We start from the raw sequence: 15,560 nt of genomic DNA, 5'->3' as shown, positions 1-15,560 counted from the left end.
TTAATTTTAATTGTGAAAAATGACAAGTGAGATGTTATTATAAATTTAATTTAAAAAACGTATATTTTTACTTTTAGGTGATGTGTTGAAATAAAATTAAAAAATTAAAATTTTGGACTAAAATATATATTTTTATTCCGGAATGTGTTAAATTAAAATTAAAATTTTTTATTTGAAAATCCAAAGAAGCCGATAAAAATTACCCTTCCATGCCATAATCTTTTGCCCATTTAAAAAAAATAAAAAAATTTATCTGTTACTCCAGTGATATCAAATCTTATTCGTATGGCAATGACTCAATCATGGAAAGAAAAGAAGAAAAAATAATAAATCCTTTTGTTTTTTTGGGGAAGAACGAGGCCGTCGGGTGAGGAAGAGGGAATGTGATGTGATCCAACACTGTGCCCGATGTGATCACGAAATCAAAGACCACACAGGCGAGTAAGTTGGAATATGCTTTCACAAACGAAGAAATTGCCTCAGGCCACACCATTTCGAGCTTCCGCTCGGGCTCGGGACAGAGTGCGTTTGCTTTTTGCCTTTTGCATCCTCAAACCGACATATTAGACATTGAAATCGAGAGTTGGCAAGATTTCACAATCATGCATGTATGTATGTATGTATGTACCAGTAGGTAAAGGGCCTAGAAAATCAGCCTGAGATATCAGATCCAGGCGAGTGATACTGGTGCTTCGCTGTCGCAAGTTTTATCTTGAATTTGATTGACTGGATCGTCTGAAACCGTCCGAGATCCAATCAAGAAGCTGACTTGCTTTCAGACGCACACGCCAAAATAAGAAATTCGAAGATTCAGATGCAGAAGAAGAAGAATAAGAACAAGAACGCAGAGGACGACAATGACGACGAAGGGAGAAGAAGCTGCCGATAAGGGTTTTTGGGGTCGAAGCATGGAGGACGAATCAGGGCTATATAAGGAGACGGAGGGAGGGGTGCGCCGGCCAGACCGGGCTTAGTAGGGTTCCTCTTTATAAGACGATGGGCCTTGAAAGCCCAGTCTAGTTTTGTACCCTATTGAGTCCAATCCAATTAGATCCCTCTTTCGGTAAGATTACGAGACGTTTTCGGCTTATTAACTAAGCCTAATAATGCCTGCTCGGATCGGATATCGGTTTGCTCCGCCCAGAAACTGATTTCACTTGCTTTCCAAACTCCTGCAAAATCCAATTACTGCCAGTAAAACCTATCCTTTGACGACATAGTTAGCCGATTACAGCACACCTCGCGATTAAACTCCAACTGTACTATTAAACAAGGCAACTACTGATTATGAAACAGTTAAAGGATAAAATCCATGCATTTTTTTATATTTTATTTAATTTTTAGATTATTTGAAACTGTCACAAACAAACAACCATTCGAACTTCAATTCAAGGGCCCCTCTTTAATTTTGATATGCGCCTAATCAAATAACTAAAAAATAATAATAATCAGAATCGCATGATTATACCAGGCAAACATTGCTTATTTGTTTTCCAAACTGTAGCGCACAACAATGAATCATCAAGGGACTGTACATCTTCGTCGAGTCGAACTCGAGATGTTTATCCCAAATGCAAGCTGTCACAAAACAAGCCATAAGAAGACTAAACCTATCATCAATCACACACCGTGTTTCTGAGATTATATACACCGGAAGACATGGGCATAACCCTCGAGGTTGATCGTCATGCCACAAAATTGTGGGAGCACTGAGTTCAGATTCCTAACGCCACGCTTCACCGGAAATCCTAAATGCAGTTCTTAGCACCAATTGGACTTGCCTCGGTCTGCTTAATCCCTCAACTTATAGCAGATCTCTCGAGCCAACAGCGGCAACCCCATGAAAGCATTTCATAAATATACACTCATATCTTTCTTTTTGCTAAAGCATATTGGCCTCGGTTCTCAACCCTCCGACAGAACTTCTACTCAACCATCAGATGCTTTCAGGTGTCTGGAGATCTTAATCATAGCCAAAGGCTTAGAAGTCCCAGCACATGGCAAAAATTCCAGAGCTTCATGGGCAAAAGGAATGAATCGGGCCCTTCTTTCTTTCCTCCCCTCCATGCTCATGGTTGGAAAGACTGCCTTACGAGCTGACATCCTAATGCCTGCTATGACTGGTAATAGAGATAATCCGCAATGGAAGAACTCACCACTCCTAAGATTTTCACCAATTTCATGGAGCTGAATGTTTTATGTAGCAAACGCCATGTTAAACTTCTTCACATCCCGTGCGTGTAATCGCTCAACTGAACCAGCTTTACAGTGCCATCCCCTCCACACGAAATAAAACCCTGAGAAACAACTTTCACATCCGTAACACCAGCCTGTGACATTAAAAAAAGGTCAGTCATTCCTACAATAAAGACAACAGCTGTTAAATGTCTGAAAATCAAAAGGCAAATTTACCCGAACAACTCCACCAAAGCCCCGGGTGCTGGGTTGCAGGAAGGTGTGCCTGTCATGTAACTTCGGCCAGTGATGCACTAACTTTGCATTCTTGACATCCCAAAGTTTCACATCTCCATCTTTGCTCCCGGTCAAGAACAAACTGGTGTGGGGGATCTTAGCTATTTTCGTCACACTCCCTTCATTCAAATCATCCCACAGGAGAAGTTAGATGAAACTTTACTTGCACCATTATTCAAATTTACCTATCTGTAATAACAAACTTACCTAAATGTGCCTTTGGTAAATACCAAAGCATTCCATCAACATTCTCAATCCCATGTTTTGTACCATTTCCAGATGGCCCTGCAGTTCCCAAAGATGAGTTCGAGCTGTGTTCAACATGATCGGGGTGTCGCAGCCTTTTACTCTTTCCAGTGGCTATGTATCGAAAATCATGGAGTCCAACATCTCCACCCTTACCACCCGTTAGAATAAGGGGGGAAACGGAACTGTTCCCAATGTCACTATCAAACACGGACACAGAGCGAGCACCGCCTTCAGTGCCACAAATTCGAAAAGAGTGTGTCAGTTCCAATAGCGTCACCCTTACCATTAAATAAGTCAGAAAAGTTAATCTAGAAAAACTGCCACAAATTGCACCAGCAGAATAATGAAGAAAGGCACACCTTCGTGACAAATGATAGAAGCCCGCGAAGTGGAAGGTGGAGCCAATGTATCCCATATAACCACATTTACATTATTCGAGCTATACCCAGCAGCAACGATAATAGACCCACTCGAGGTAACATATGTGACATCCCTGCAACAAAATATTCTCATTACTGTAAGACAATGAAGAGAGCATAACCAAATAAGCGGTTCAATATTGTGATCCTTTTACACTAGAAACATGAGGGACAACAGTGTAGTGGTCCTTACACACTATAAACAAACAAAAAGGAATTATAGTTTTCGAATTCTGTGAAAGGTTGTTTTTCGAAGTTTAAAGAGAGAACGTACATTGCATGGCTGTTAAAACAAAGAGAAGATTCTGTGGGATGGATATTCCTCCTTCCTCCAACCTCGAGTTGCCATGTGCAGATGGTTCCATCAAGTGCAGCAGTAGCAAATCTGTGGCCGCAGGGGCCAAATTGCACGGCTGATACTGATGCCAGAGAATACGGGGGAGGAACATTTGCCGAAGGTAGCACTCCGTAAGTTGCAATAGCTCTCTCCTTACCAAACTGCACATTGAATTCCATCTAAGCAATTTGCCTTGAAAACTGACGCTCTGTATAGTTCACATTTATACACATGTATGCCACCACCAAAGATTCATGGAAAAGAGGATTTTATTGCTTCAATAATATACCATTATTATTATCATTATTTCTGAACATAAAACTTCTTACCTCCCATAAGTAGATGAGGGTATTACTGGACCCAGCCAAGAAGTAAGGCATAGATGGATGACTGGACAATGCTCTTGTTCTAATAGTTTCAAGAGTAGCTGGATGTTCTACTAACTCCTCGAAATCCTGTTGAACCTCCCAGCCTAAACCTGAGGCACCAACACCGGCATATCCAGGAATTCCAAAAGCTCCACCACCAGTCAAATCCCTACCTGGTGTGGCCAAAGATCCAGTGCCAACAGTTGCCCCACCCAATCCAAGATGTGCCCCTTTTTTGCTCCCAAGCCCTATGCCGGGAGAAACACAAGTTGGAACTGGGGTTGATTCAGGACCGGCCCATCCATTCGGAGGCCAATCAGCTTCTGACCATATAGATTTTGTCTCTTCTTTGAAAGTCGAGTCTTCCCAGTTCAGGAACACTATGCCCTAATCAAAGGAAATTGTTTAGCCACATCTTGAGAAATGTCCATGCAGGAAATAGGGAAAAAGAAAAAAAAGAAAAAGATAAGTCTCATTTACCTTTCTATGGCTAGAAACTGCAATTTGCTGCCGATCAATGGAATTAATGCACAATGCCTGTTTCAGGAAGGGAAAAAATAAATAAATAAGGACAATATGAAAATATGCTTACCATCTACTGCCAAGATCCCAATTCAAGCTTTAAAATGCTGTTTTCCGGTACAAACAAATCAAGCGAGGCAGATTGACACCGCAAAAAAGCACCTTCTCAAAACTATATACTACTTAAGAAAGTGCAACGGGTAAAAAATCACAAACCTCCAGAAGCTCCCCATTTTTCTTGCATATTTCTTTGGGACATTGGAAAGGAGTGATCTCCTTAGAGGTGGCCAATCCTTTCTGCCAGGAACCCCGTGAAGGAGTACCAACTTCATTACTGCCAGAACCACTGATGCTCCTACCATCATTATTATCCAATCCTTCAATTTCCTCAACCATAATGCTCTTATCTATTTCTTTCCATCCTCTGGATGGTCTTTTGTTGACATATTCCAGCAAATTTATCTTCTCCTCTGTAAAGCTCTCTGATACCATCTTCTGATCAGCCCATGAATCCCATAGTTTGTGAAACGATGATATTTCATCATTTATGTTAGACAAAGACGAAGTGATATCGCCCTCAGGTGGATGCTCTTTAAGAAAACCATGTGGAGAATAGCCTGGCTCTAACCACGCAAGAGTCATGGCAGGCCACCCATCATCTATCTTTTGGTCAAGTAGCACCACAAGCTGTTTCACCTGATAAGAAGACACATGAGCAAGAGTGGTAACCAGCAACTGGGCCATTCTTGAGGAGAGCAGCTTAATTTCTTCTATTACATTCTTGCCATCAATACCAGAACATGCAGCAGAACCAGAACACAGTGAAGGACCACCAAGTGAAGAACTGGAGATATGCTGCTCATCAATTTTATCGCGAATCATTTTCAGCTTATGGGTAGTGAATCTCAACATGTGTTTCCACAAAGAAACCCCCAAAATTTGCCATTTTTCATCTTCAGGAATCAAACTCCCTCTGTTACCTCCATTTTCATGTTTCACACTCGTAATGATAGATGAACTGGGATTCCTGCCATCAACATTGGCATCGCTTTCATGAGCCACTCGATCAGACGTCTGGCTGCTGGCATTCTTGAGATCCACCATCTCAACTTCATAGGGAATGTGCCCATCAGAAAATGAAACTAGGATGGGTTGCAACATCAGAATGAGAGCTTCTGAGTTCCTCTGGTACCAAATAGATGCAAAGCGTGCACAAAACTCAAGCAAATCATTAACCTCAGGGACCATGACAGTATCTTCACCCCAGGAGCCCGAGAATATCTCCTGAGCAGCTCTTAGGTTCCTTAATAAGAGTGTGAGATCATGAATATGATTTCCCCCCTCAAACAACCATCTAGATCCCATTCCAGACGGCTCACCATTGACATTACAAGGTGAAGCCACTTGAGAGCAAGTTATGCCACAAGCAGCAGCTAATCGTGAAAACAAATTGGAAACTTCATCTGATAAAGTTGAAGATAGTTTGGATAGAAGAGGATAGAAATTCAATCTGTCCAGTGCCTCAATTGTTCGCGGAGACTTCTCGTGGCACTTGTATCCTTGCAGTAAGTCATATCCAATAGATGGGGCTCCATAGTTGCAAGGCAAAAGTAATATCTGGAAAAATAACAGTAAAAGAAAAGAAATCAGTTTACTGATGTATAGCTACAGTGGCCAGTGGTGGGAAGAAAAGAAAGTAATTCACTTAAAAAGAAACCAACCTTCCCAAGAAGAGGAGCAACATGGAGTTGAAACTTCTGTTCAGTGACATCCAGGTCCGACCATAACTTAGAGAAGAAGTGTTCTCTTAACTTCTCGAGTTCATGAATCCTGCTGTCATTATGGAATGAATTTCTTTCAGTAGTTGCTATATTTGCATTTGGCCAGTAAGGATGTTGCCTCACTAATCTGGAGAAATGATGGATTGCTAAATCAAATTTAGTATAGGTTTCCAGGTGAACCGCCGCATCAGCAGATAGCCAATTAGTGGAATTACTTGGAGATGGCTCAAGTATGCCCGGTAGAACTTCCAAATGTTCATTACCCATAGAATTCCAATTATTAGATCCTCCAACAAAACTTGAAGAACAAAGGCACTCAAGAGCTTCAATCTGAGAAGGGTAGACAAAGAAGATAGGTCATTAAAGATTTATTACTCCACTGTGCTTATAGACATTGAATGTAGACAGATGAATATAACGTGCAGCTCCTGGACATGCAAAAAAGTTCACATTCGAAGAGTTCAAACGAAGACAAACTACCAAAAGCAAGAAATACTCCATTTTCAGGACTCACGTAATTCGTTTCCCTCTTTCTCGAATGGTCAGGAAACATGAAATTTCATTTCAGTGTCCGCACAATGAAGTTAGAATGCAAGGTCTAGGAAAACAATAAGAGGGAATGATCTCGAATACACAGGATAGGATTTTTCAAGCTCATGACTATTCATTAGAAAAATTGCAGCTTTTCAAGGGACATTGACCATATTGATTGCCACTTCAATTTAGTGATAGAATCAAATTCATGCAGAGGCATTAGGATACTTTGATCTTAGACATCTTCTACACTATTAGACGGAGATTATTTCTCCAAGTCATCTTTCTACCAACCCTGAAAACCATGATGAAGAAATATTTCTACGTCACTGTAGACAACTACATATAGAAAACAATGATTACCAAGAGAGACAAAGAGAAACGAAGAAGAATCAGTAATAAGAAGTTACATGAAGTCCACGTCTTCGCAAGGCAGTTGCCATAACAAGAGTTGCCCACCTACCAAGAACCGCAACATTACGCTCTCCAACAGTATTCCTCAGGCAATTTTTAGTTGCCAATAAGCGGCAGTAAAGACCAATAATCGGGTCCGAAAAGGCAGCATGACTGGATAAGAGCATAGACTCATCTATTGAAGAGTAATTTTGCAATCCCAACATGCAGAAGAAAGATTGGGAGTAGTTCCCCAGTTGCCACTGCATATATTAGAAAGAATTTCAAAATTGTGAGACAACAGTTACTTAACAAAGGTGCAAGGGAAATATGCTTCGGGGGTTAATCAAATAATCATCTTTCAGAGACCTCAAGAAGACTTGCTAGCCAGTAATCATCCTTCTCAATTGCAGATGGAAGCATGAGCTTTGTAATTAGATGACGTTCCAATGGCCCCCCACCACCCTCGACCAGCCGACAAAGAACCAGAGCAAGTTGTTCATCCCCAAGGTTCTTGGAACAAATGTTGATTGCGGAAGAAGTGTCACCTCCAAGCAAAAAAAAAGCAATTGCTAGCTCCCACTGATGTCTGCCCAGTAACACATAAGCATTTTTGAGTGCTGCTGCCTTATTTTTCTCCTCCTACAATGAGAAAAAATTTGAATGCAGATTTATGTTTAAGTAAGCAGCCCCGTCGGCAAAAGAAGATAAAAATCCGTAAACAAAGTATAGAAACAATATAGCTGGGTAAACCCTGGCCTTCTATATCACCAAATTAACGCAAAATTCTATCTACTTTGATGACGCAGCAGCTAGTCCTATTATCCATTTTCCTACTCTTCCTCTTTACTCTTTGAGAATAGATGAAATAGTTGATAATAAATATGAAAAAGTAGTTTAAACTTTTGTATACGTGTTTGCATCTTCTCGGTGCTTTTTGAATAGAAGTTATTAACCTTTTACGATAAAAAAAAAATGACAGTGATTATCCATGGAAACTCATAAAAAATGTTATCTTTCATTAAATTCAATGAGAATATGATTGTGCATTATCAACATCGATTGGATATTAAATTTCATAACCATCCAAATTCCTGCCGACAATAATATGATGCCTCTGAAGAATTTACAGGGCATCCAGCTTATATAACAAATAGACGTGATTGCTAAAAGCTAAAAATAAGAGATGGAACTATGATATACACTACCTGAAAATTACGTGAAAGAAATCCCACCAAAGGCTTATCCTTCTCATTCCTGCTGATTTTGAACAAGCCAGCCAACACTTGGAGTCTGTTAAGTGCTACATAAAGAAGTGCACAATCTTTAGGATCTTTCTTCTTTAGGTATTGCAACCTCGCCAGTTTCTCCATCTATAGGGAAAAACCTGCGTTAGACTGCTTGACCAACTCCATGCCAATATTTGCAACCAGAATCTTCTCCGCAAAACAATTGCACAATTTTGAAAGCATAACAGAGCAAAATAAGTGAGAGGGCAATAAGTCAATTCCTACATATATGATAAGCAGAAGGATAACTTGTCTCCCAAACAACGGTCCAATATGACAAATCAATTTCGCTTTAACTCATTACCAATAGACATAATCAACAAGAAAATGATAGAAATAATTAACAAGACTCTATACAGTGATAGAAAAGCAATGAAATATATCGTATATTTGACTTTTCAGCACACAAAAAGCCCTTATGAGAACAGGATAATACTTAATTACTCACCCTTGCACGAAGTTGTGTTACATTATTGAACCAAAGTCCAACTCCCATAACCTGAAGTTCTTTCCACGACGATTCAATTGGAAGGAAAGAACTCAATAGACTTTCTTGGCAGTCAGAGTGGAAGGCCCAGCAAACACTTGCAGAGTCAATTGCCAACTCCTCCACTGATGGTTTTCTCCCAAATTCATGGAAGAATTGTACTTGTTGATATCTAAGTCCAACCCAAAACCTAAGCGAAAATAAAACACTAAATTAAAATGTGTGATAAAAAAAGACACTAAGATCCCGTCAATATCATGTGCAATTAACCTTTTATCCAAATATGAAAACAAAATAGATTTAGGAAAAGTTGCAAAAAGCATTGTTAGTTGTTAATGTTGCCCTAACCATTCATCTGATTAGTGGGGATGCTCATACACGAAGATTTACCACTGATTTTGGGAAGCACATGAAGTCTCAACACCTTGTCTCACACTGTTCACTAAATTGAAATGCGCATGCATCTTAGCCAGCTAGGAAATTAAGCTTAAGAGACATGCCGTGAAAAAAAACAAACGAAGCACCTAACCACCCAGAGACTTACCTTTTTCCAGGCTCATCAAGACCTTCATAAACAGAACTCGATTGTGAGTTACTGATTTCATTTAAAAGATCATTAGCTGCTAAAATTTCTCTCCTCTCTTTGTCACTGATGGCAGCTGCCCCAGCATACTTCTCAAGAGACTCGGCAAGGCCACTGAATTCATTTGTGGATGAAGACGAGGAAGCGAACACATTACTGGAACCATAAGACCACATTTCAGAGGCCGACTTGATCGAGCCTACTTGGAATTGCAAAGAAGAATTGATTGAAAGAGCACCTCCATCCCACTGAAATCCCTTATTGGTTGAACCTTCTTGCGGAGCTCCCTTGAGATAACTTAATAGAACAATCTGTGGAATAGTATTGCCGCAATCTGAATGAGTATATCTCTTGCCAGGAGCATCAGAAAGGTGTTGCACAAGATGTTGCAGAGCAATATATGCACGCCTCCAATTGCCTAATAACATCAGAAACCCGCAATGAAGAACATACCCAGAAGCAGCAAACTTGATGATCAGCTAATCGATGATAAAAGCTTAACAAAAAGCAGAGAGTTTCTTAGATAGGGAAGCAAATTAGCATGCGATTCCTAGAGATTATCTAGGAGAACAGTACTAAATAGTGGTACAGTTATTAGTGCCTCATCATTCAAATTATGTGGTGGTTTCTAACAACAGAGAAGCAAGGTCAGTCAAATTAACTTGCAAGACTGCATATAAGACCGAACTGTATACACAAATGAATTTGTTTGACGTACCTAAATATATGTTGAAGCAGAGTGCTTCGGGATGATATACTGGAATAGATTCACAGAGTTCGTCTACCACATTTAACATGGTATGTGATCCAACTGTAGTAAACATAGCATGATTCCGTTCCGCTCTTTCTGAAACTGTGCAATTGGCTTCATGATTATGCTTTATTCCAGGAAGCAGAGTAGTCCTTGAGATAAAAGGCATGCCACTGCCTTCAACTGATAACCCATTCATCTTGCAAATGTTCGGATCAGTAAAATACATGGTTCCCCCTTCTGTGCTTCCTTCAATGCAGAGATTCTTTTCACTCATTGCATGGAAACTATTGTGGTGCTTATTTAGCAGCCACTGCCCGAATGAATAGATATAGTCACTATGAACCACTACAGCTGTAGCAGCAGGTCCCCAGAAAAAGTCAAACACAGGAGAGGATAAATGAGCTTCTGCAATGCAAGACCAAATTTGCATATTCGAAGGTTTTGTTTTCGCCGAATTTTGACCACCAGATGGCCTCTGTGCATAAATTTGCAATTTTTCTTGCATGCAAACTCCAAGTATTTGTTTGCCGTTACCTAAAGTCAACCACTTCATTGCAACAGTGCCTGCAGTCAGGGATAACGTATGTTCTAAGACAAAGCATCCTGTTCCTGCTATGTTCATGGGTTCCCATATATATAGAGTCTCACTGGAATCTGAACCACTTGCAGCACATACACTAGCAATCTTTTGACCACAATCAGCCAGACAAATTTTACTTATAGGGCCCTGTTGTGCACCAAATGCACCAACAAGCTCCCATGTCACAGAAGAGGGAAGGACCCCACCAGTCCTCCACAACTTCACGTTACCATCAGCACAGCCCGTTGCCATGACATAAGGGTAATAATTTCCACACTGATCATTAATTGGTATCCAATCATCTTGCTGTATAAATGGAAAAAATCCATCTGGACAGACGATGGAATAATTGGTCACAAGGTCATGGCTGTGAGGATAAGGAAACTCTGAAGAGCAAGGACAAACTGAGATACAATATCTTCTGCCAGAAAAAACACTCTCAAATTTCTGGATCTTGCTATTATCAGTGTAATCGCTTTCACAGCTACATCCGCAAGGGGTTTCAGACAAATCATAGGAATGAACAGTTATAACCCATGACCCAGCATAAAACCCCTTCTTCCATACACCCAGAAGCATAAAGTTATCCGGCTTGAAGGTTTTCTTGCAGGTTGAAGGCAAAGGAATTGAATAGATGTCTGTGGGACCATCCTCGACAGGAAAACTACCAGTATAAGGTATTGTACACAGTCTCTGAAATTCTAGCTTTAGTGCTTCTCCTTTTGACATCCTAATTACCAAGCAATCAATGCCATCAACATGTACTAGTAGAAGAATGCGGTCATCATCCAAAATTGATGGTGCCCACCTTAAACTTGTATATTTGGGACCATTCTCTTGAGTCATCATTTTTGCAAATAGTCTCAACATGGGTATCAAAGTAGGAACACTATGACTGAGGCTGGAAATGGTGGAGAACAACCAAAATAGAAGCAGGCCATTGGAATCCAGAGAAACAGCCAAACCACCTTCATAATAGTAAGGGTGCACGACAACTTGTAAGATCTTTCCAGAATGACCATCTGTACTTAATACTCCACTAGACAAGCAAGATAAAAAATTCTCTTCGCGAGGTGTATTGAAAGGCAAATCTTCTTGCTTATGATGCTCCTTTTGATTGTAGAACAATGACAAGGACAAGGAACTGCACGATGAGAAATGAAGGAAAGAGCATAAGAACGGTGGGCCAGTGGAGCTGTTTCTCGAAATAACAACTTTTTTTACAAGAGATCCATCTACAGCTTTTGAATGAACACTTTGAATATGTTGAAGTTTACGATCTTGAAGGTCTTTGGTCTTCCATAGAGTAACCCGTGGATATCTGAGTGGGGAAAATTCATCGATGCAGTGGATGGCCCAGAATGTAATTTTCAACTCGGGACCAAATCCAACTAACCATTCACATTGGCCCACCTGTTCATGTTCGTTATGATCTGCAAAGAATAGATGGCTGGCTTCTTCAACAAGATTAATAAAGCCCCCTACTTCTATCGCCCACATCACAGACAAACTGGCATCAAGAGTTGCATTCAGACCATTGCTTTTATCAATGAGGGCAACCACGCAGAATGAACACTGTGAGGCCTTGGAATCCTTAACATCCTTCACTCTTTTATGCCGTCCATGATCAATCTCAGCCCATAATCTTACAGCTCCATCAAGGCAGCATGTTAGCAGCAGATGCCTTGTCCTCAAACTCCTTTTAAGTCGTCTTCCTGTTGATGGCCTCCACTGAATCGAAACAACAGGCTGAGGGTGCCGTAGCTCAGCTTTAAAATACCCATGCCTTCCATCATTCTGGAATACCAAAACACATCTGCTTTCCTCACGGACGAGTTCATCAGGATAAGCTGCCGTAGCCGAAGGCCCCTCAATCGACCAGGTTGTAGAAACCAGAGTCTGCGGTACGTGCACCATAGACTTCCAAGCTATTTCCCAGGAGGTGCTCTTGATTTTCCACAGAACCACCTCGACACCACTGGCAACTATCCCATCCCCTGACTCTGTCCACTTGACTGCCTCCACCTTCGTAGACTGCTTAAGTACTGCATTCTGGCTCCAACAAAAAGAACCTGATAAGTACAAGAGACTCAAATTTAACAAATTCAACCATATCGGGCAAATACATATTCAAGAAAAAAAATAAAAGACACTCAAAGGTACACATGTTCCATAAAATAGAACAAATATGAGCTAAGGCACAGTTCTACCAAGATGGTAGTTGTGCCCCCGACTTCTTCCTATGATTTGTTAATGTTTGACTGTATTGTAAGCTATGTTAACATAAAACATGTAACTGATGTAGTATAGAGAAAATGTCCAGTGAGCAATGGAAGTTCCAAATTTTTCTTATCAGCAGCTCATTTTTCCCATTGATCCCTACACTAAACAATCACAGTAACCCTCACTACAAAGCAAGGATGAAGTACAAGCAAGTTACCGAGTGATCTGGAAGAGTCGGGAGTGAACAGGAAGATGCAATTGTCGGAAGCGGCCGCGACCTCTCCGTTCAAGGACCAAGAGACGGCGGATACATGGTGAGGGAGCTCGAACACTTGCCGGAGAATGGGACCGATGACATTCTCGTCCCTGGAGAGCGGGGAAGGCTTAGGCAAGTGAGCTATGACCAGGATAGAGGATGCTCCATACGCGACCCAGGCGTATCCAGCGAAGTCCGGAATCCAGTCGATGGTCGATCCGGTGGGGGATCGGGTCGGCGCTGGTGGCAGGATATCGGGTCTCCGGAGAGGGAGAGGGAGGCGGAGGCCGTCGATGGGATCGGCACAGGCGCCAGGCTTCGCCATGATTTCTGAGATGAGCTGAGAGTAGGGAGGAGGAGGAGATGTGAAAGACAGGCAGCTTTCTGCTCTAACTGAAGAAAAAAGGCGCCAATTGGGCTTCACATTGGGTCGTGCGCAGTTGGGTCACGGCCCATTTCAGTCGGCCCAATCTTGTTTCATAGAGACGAGCCTGGTCCGCGCATGACTCTCTTTCGACATACTTTCGACTCATCGAAACAAGAGACTTCTTGTATCCAAACCAGAGGTCGGGTGTCCTTTGAGTTTAGTTCTTGTTCGGATGTCGGATTGATTTTGGCCATCGAATGCTTCTCAGCAGATTTTGAACCCCTTCTCTACTAATAAATACATTTATCTATCAATCAACACCGAAACGCAATTTGCCAACTGCATCATATCTCGTAAAAAATCATACAGTTTGATTTCAATTTCAAATCTAACACGAGTTCGAACGTGATGGAGTCGGAGCGCCGTGCGCGGCAATCGTGTGGTGGCTGTGGCGGTGGTAGTGGTTATGGAGATTTTTCGACGAGAGAGTGAAGCTGCGGAACAGAGAATGCCTTGGTAGAGAAAGAGGGAGTTGAAGATGAGTTTCCAAATAGTTGATCCCTTCTTCTAGGGGAGAGGTTCTATTTATAGCAAACGTCATTGGATTCTTGAAATGCAATGCGCTTTTGACTGCTAGGCCGGTCCGTTGGGCCCATCCCATCAAGTTTACTTATGTTCCTAAGTTTTTGGCCCAGCAAGATCTATTTTTTAAATTATTTCGCATTATAGATTTCCTCGGAAACTATATCTGAAAATAGACTTATATTGTCTTTCATTAGTTCTTAGAGTTCCTAAAACTTTTTTATAATTTTATTTTAGTCCCTTTTTGAAATTTAAAGTGGAAAGTTAAAAAAGAAAGAAAAACCCGATCCAAATAAATTATGATAATATGATGACTCACATCATCATAGTTCGTGATGGTAGTGGTTGAAGTTGGAATGGGACCCCTAGTCGTGTGAAAAGACCAAAAACTCAAACTAAACCGTCGAACCGAGCAGAACAAAGAAAAATTCGAAATACTGAAATCGGTTCACAAGTCTAATTCAATGCGACATCTTAGTCTAAAAAAGGTTCAAATAATGACTTATTATATTCACTTCACTAAAACGCAGTTCATTAAATTGAAGATCTTTAATTAAGATTATTTTTTTTGAAAATAAAAATACTAAAATAATTAAAATAAAATATCATTTTCATATTAAAATAAATTTTTAAAAATTTAAAATAAAATTGTAAAACACTATTATCCACTAAAACCGACTTTAATTTAAAGTTTGACCCGTAGAAATTGCATATTACCAATCGAAACCCGTTTATTTTCATCTAGTTTTGAATATTCTTTTAACAATCCAAATAATCGGTTAACCAAATGGAACAATCGGTTATGTTTCGCTTGGTTTTTCGTCAAAAGTTTATTATACTTCGGGCTTATACCCCGAAAACTAATTAAATTAATTCTTCGGTTCTTCACGATTCTTCCAAATAAATCGAACCATGCCAACTCCTAGGGGCCGCCACCACCCCTCTCTCCGTTTGTTCTATCATGTCTCCTTTTAGAAATCTATTATGGGAAATAGTTTAAAAAATAGATCTCATTTGGACAAAAACTCTAGGGATAATAGCGCCATATAACCTAACGTTTGAAGGAATTCTTAGTTCTAGCCCAAACTTGATTTTTTACTTGAGATATCCCAACGTTGACGTATTGGTTTCAAATCTATCCCGACGCTAACTTTCCGTCCAAAATTGATGGAATTGCACACGTGGCACGTTAATTTTATAACAAGTGTCGGGATAGATGTGAAATTAACGTGCCACGTGTGCAATTCCGTCAATTTTGGACGGAAAGTTAGCATCGGGATAGATTTGAAACCAACACGTCAACGTTGGGATATCTCAGGTAAAAAATCAAGTTTGGGCTAGAACTAAGAATTCATTCAAACGTT

The 15,560-nt window shown here is 40.6% G+C and overlaps 1 protein-coding gene across 2 annotated transcripts; it reads right to left on the bottom strand.

Moving 5' to 3' along the window:
• Window positions 1-1,432: 1,432 nt before the first annotated feature.
• LOC116189446 lies at window positions 1,433-13,624 on the bottom strand. 2 transcript variants are annotated; one of them, XM_031519106.1, is made up of 16 exons: window positions 13,209-13,624; window positions 10,153-12,840; window positions 9,396-9,852; window positions 8,813-9,041; window positions 8,284-8,448; window positions 7,445-7,717; window positions 7,093-7,338; window positions 6,089-6,478; window positions 4,584-5,984; window positions 4,326-4,382; window positions 3,807-4,232; window positions 3,415-3,638; window positions 3,081-3,214; window positions 2,680-2,949; window positions 2,413-2,591; window positions 1,433-2,330 (listed from the first exon to the last, which is right to left on the bottom strand). In XM_031519106.1, the coding sequence occupies exons 1-16, from the start codon at window positions 13,570-13,572 to the stop codon at window positions 2,226-2,228; spliced, it is 7,608 nt and encodes a 2,535-aa protein (XP_031374966.1). In that variant the 5' UTR covers window positions 13,573-13,624; the 3' UTR covers window positions 1,433-2,225. The 2 variants fall into 2 exon arrangements, with proteins under 2 accessions (XP_031374966.1, XP_031374967.1); XM_031519107.1 differs by having other exon boundaries at window positions 10,153-12,820; window positions 13,209-13,350.
• Between the last annotated feature and the right edge of the window lie 1,936 nt (window positions 13,625-15,560).

This window comes from Punica granatum, chromosome 8 (assembly GCF_007655135.1).
Source record: "Punica granatum isolate Tunisia-2019 chromosome 8, ASM765513v2, whole genome shotgun sequence".
In the NCBI taxonomy this organism is placed as follows: Eukaryota; Viridiplantae; Streptophyta; class Magnoliopsida; order Myrtales; family Lythraceae; genus Punica; species Punica granatum.
Note: the sequence above shows the minus strand (reverse complement) of the source record. Positions and strands in the feature narration are given on the sequence as shown.

Excerpts from the sequence above, each read along its gene's own strand:
- LOC116189446 (XM_031519106.1), bottom strand. The coding sequence starts at position 13,572 with ATGGCGAAGCCTGGCGCCTGTGCCGATCCCATCGACGGCCTCCGCCTC. Across the intron at positions 2,592-2,679 it reads TTTACCAAAGGCACATTTAG|GGAGTGTGACGAAAATAGCT; the intron begins GTAAGTTTGTTA and ends ATTTGAATGAAG. Across the intron at positions 2,331-2,412 it reads GCTTTGGTGGAGTTGTTCGG|GCTGGTGTTACGGATGTGAA; the intron begins GTAAATTTGCCT and ends TTAATGTCACAG.